The 1,992-nt window shown below is 62.3% G+C and overlaps 1 protein-coding gene across 1 annotated transcript in view; it reads left to right on the forward strand.

The window, feature by feature from the left end:
- The window catches only part of LOC101568817 (short stature homeobox protein), a 15,335-nt gene that overhangs the window by 8,419 nt on the left and 4,924 nt on the right, over nt 1-1,992 (forward strand). Inside the window, exons 4-5 of the mRNA XM_012512794.1 lie at nt 184-241; nt 324-412. Coding sequence (XP_012368248.1) covers nt 184-241; nt 324-412 — 147 coding nt within the window. The remainder of the gene's footprint in view (nt 1-183; nt 242-323; nt 413-1,992) is intronic.

The following is a 1,992-nucleotide window of genomic DNA, read 5'->3' on the forward strand; positions in this document are numbered from 1 at the left end:
GCAGGGGGTCCTGGGGAGCAGAGGGTCCTGGGGGCCAGGGGTCCCGAGCTGGGCGGGGCAGGGCGCCTCCGGCCCGAGGGAGACTCGTCCTGAGCCCGAGCCGGCGACCCGGCGGCAGGCCAGCGCGGGGTGCTGCGGGACCGGCCGGCGCGCCCCAGCGCCCCTGTGTCTGCTTCTCCCCAGGTCTGGTTCCAGAACCGCAGGGCCAAGTGCCGTAAGCAGGAGAACCAGATGCACAAAGGTCGGCGGGCTCGGCCGGCGGGTGGGCTGGGGCGGCGCGGGCCGGGGCGGGTCGGGGCGCTCACGGCCCCCCTGTCTTGCAGGCGTCATCCTGGGCACCGCCAGCCACCTGGACGCCTGCAGGGTGGCCCCGTACGTGAACATGGGCGCGCTGCGCATGCCCTTCCAGCAGGTAGGCGCGGGGGTGCCTCCCGCAGGACCCGGCCGCCCTCCCCTGCCCCCGGGGGGCCTTTGCTGCCCCTCAGCATTCTGCCCGGCTCCTAGAAGAAAGCCCGCTGCTTTAACAAGGGGACATTTATAGGCGCGTTGGCACGTATTAAAAGCAGGCCGTAAAACTCCAAGTCACCTTGGAGAAAGAAGGTAGAAACTCAAACCGAAAAGGGCTTTTACAGGATCCAGAGCGGGGAAACATCCCACCTACTCAGAGCCACCCAGTCGGCGGCGGCTGCGGAGGAGGGGCGCCCCTAGCTGGGCCTCGTCGCAGCTCTGAGCCCCCGGGCCCTGAGGCCCACCCGGCTGCAGCGGCCTGAGGTCTCCTGGCCTGCTCGGGGTGGAAGACCTCAGGGGACCCAGAAGCCCAAGGGTGGGGGTGCGAAGGGTCCCCAGGAAGGTTCCCAGGCAAGCGGGGAGGTCGGCATCCTTCTTCCACCCTGCCTCTCCCGGCCCTACCCAGCTTCAGGCCTGGCTGGGGCCTTAGTCTCCTGGGAGAGGGGTCTTCTCGGCATGGGTGCAGTGTCTTGTGCCCTGGCCTGGCGCCTCCTGGCTTTGGTCTGTTTTGTCTTTTTGAGACAAGGTCTTGTTGTGCATTTCAGGCTGGCCCTAAGCCCACTTTGTAGCCCGAGCTGGTCTCAAGAAGCGATCCTCCTACCTCAGCCTCCTGAGTGCTGGGACAACAGGCAGGCAGGCAGGCCCCACCATGCTTGACAATGCTCCCTGGCTCTGCAGTGGTGGGGGCAGCCCGAACTGCAGGCTTCACCCCACAGAGCTAAGGTGGGAGTGGATCCATTAGGATTACAGTTGCAGAGGTTGGTGTTCAGGGTTCAGGCGAGGGTTGGGATTGGGATTGGGATTGGGTATTGTATTGCAGTTAGGGTTAGAGTTTGGGCGAAGATTAGGCTAAGGGCTATAGTTATGGTTTAGAGTTAATGTTAGGGTTAGATTGGTCTAGAACTGGGTAAGGGTTGGGGTTACAATTGGTGTTGGAATCTAGGCATGAGGTCACACCCTGGAGGCTGAGGCAGGAGGATCACTGTGAGTTTCCTCTGTGAGTTTGAGACCAGCCTGGGCTACAAAGCAAGCTCAAGGCTGGCATGAACTGCATGGCAAGATCCTGTCTCAAAAAGAAAAAGAACATTCTGAGTGCACCAGGCATAGTGGCAGTGACGTGTGGTCCCAGCACTGAGCAGGCCGAGGCAGGAGGAGCGCCCAGAATTCCAGGCCAGGCTGGGCTCCACAGTGAGCTCAAGGCCAGCCTGCGCTACATCGTGAGACCCTATCTCAAAAATTTTAATCAAAGTCGCATCTGCTTGTGCACACCTGTCATCCGGGTACTCGGGAAGATGAGGCAGGAGGGTTGCTGTGGGTTCAAGGCCAGCCTGAGCGGCACAGGGAGACCCTGTCTTCCCGCCCCACCCCAGAGAAAAGGAAAAGCAAAAAGAATTGGTGTTGGTGTTGGGGTTGGGGTTCAGCTCAGGGTTTGGTGGGGCGTTGGGCTGGGGGCGGGGTCCTTTGCCTGGGGGCGGGGTCCTTGGG

The sequence above is a fragment of the Octodon degus genome, unplaced genomic scaffold (assembly GCF_000260255.1).
Source record: "Octodon degus isolate 3935 unplaced genomic scaffold, OctDeg1.0 scaffold00274, whole genome shotgun sequence".
Taxonomy (NCBI): domain Eukaryota; kingdom Metazoa; phylum Chordata; class Mammalia; order Rodentia; family Octodontidae; genus Octodon; species Octodon degus.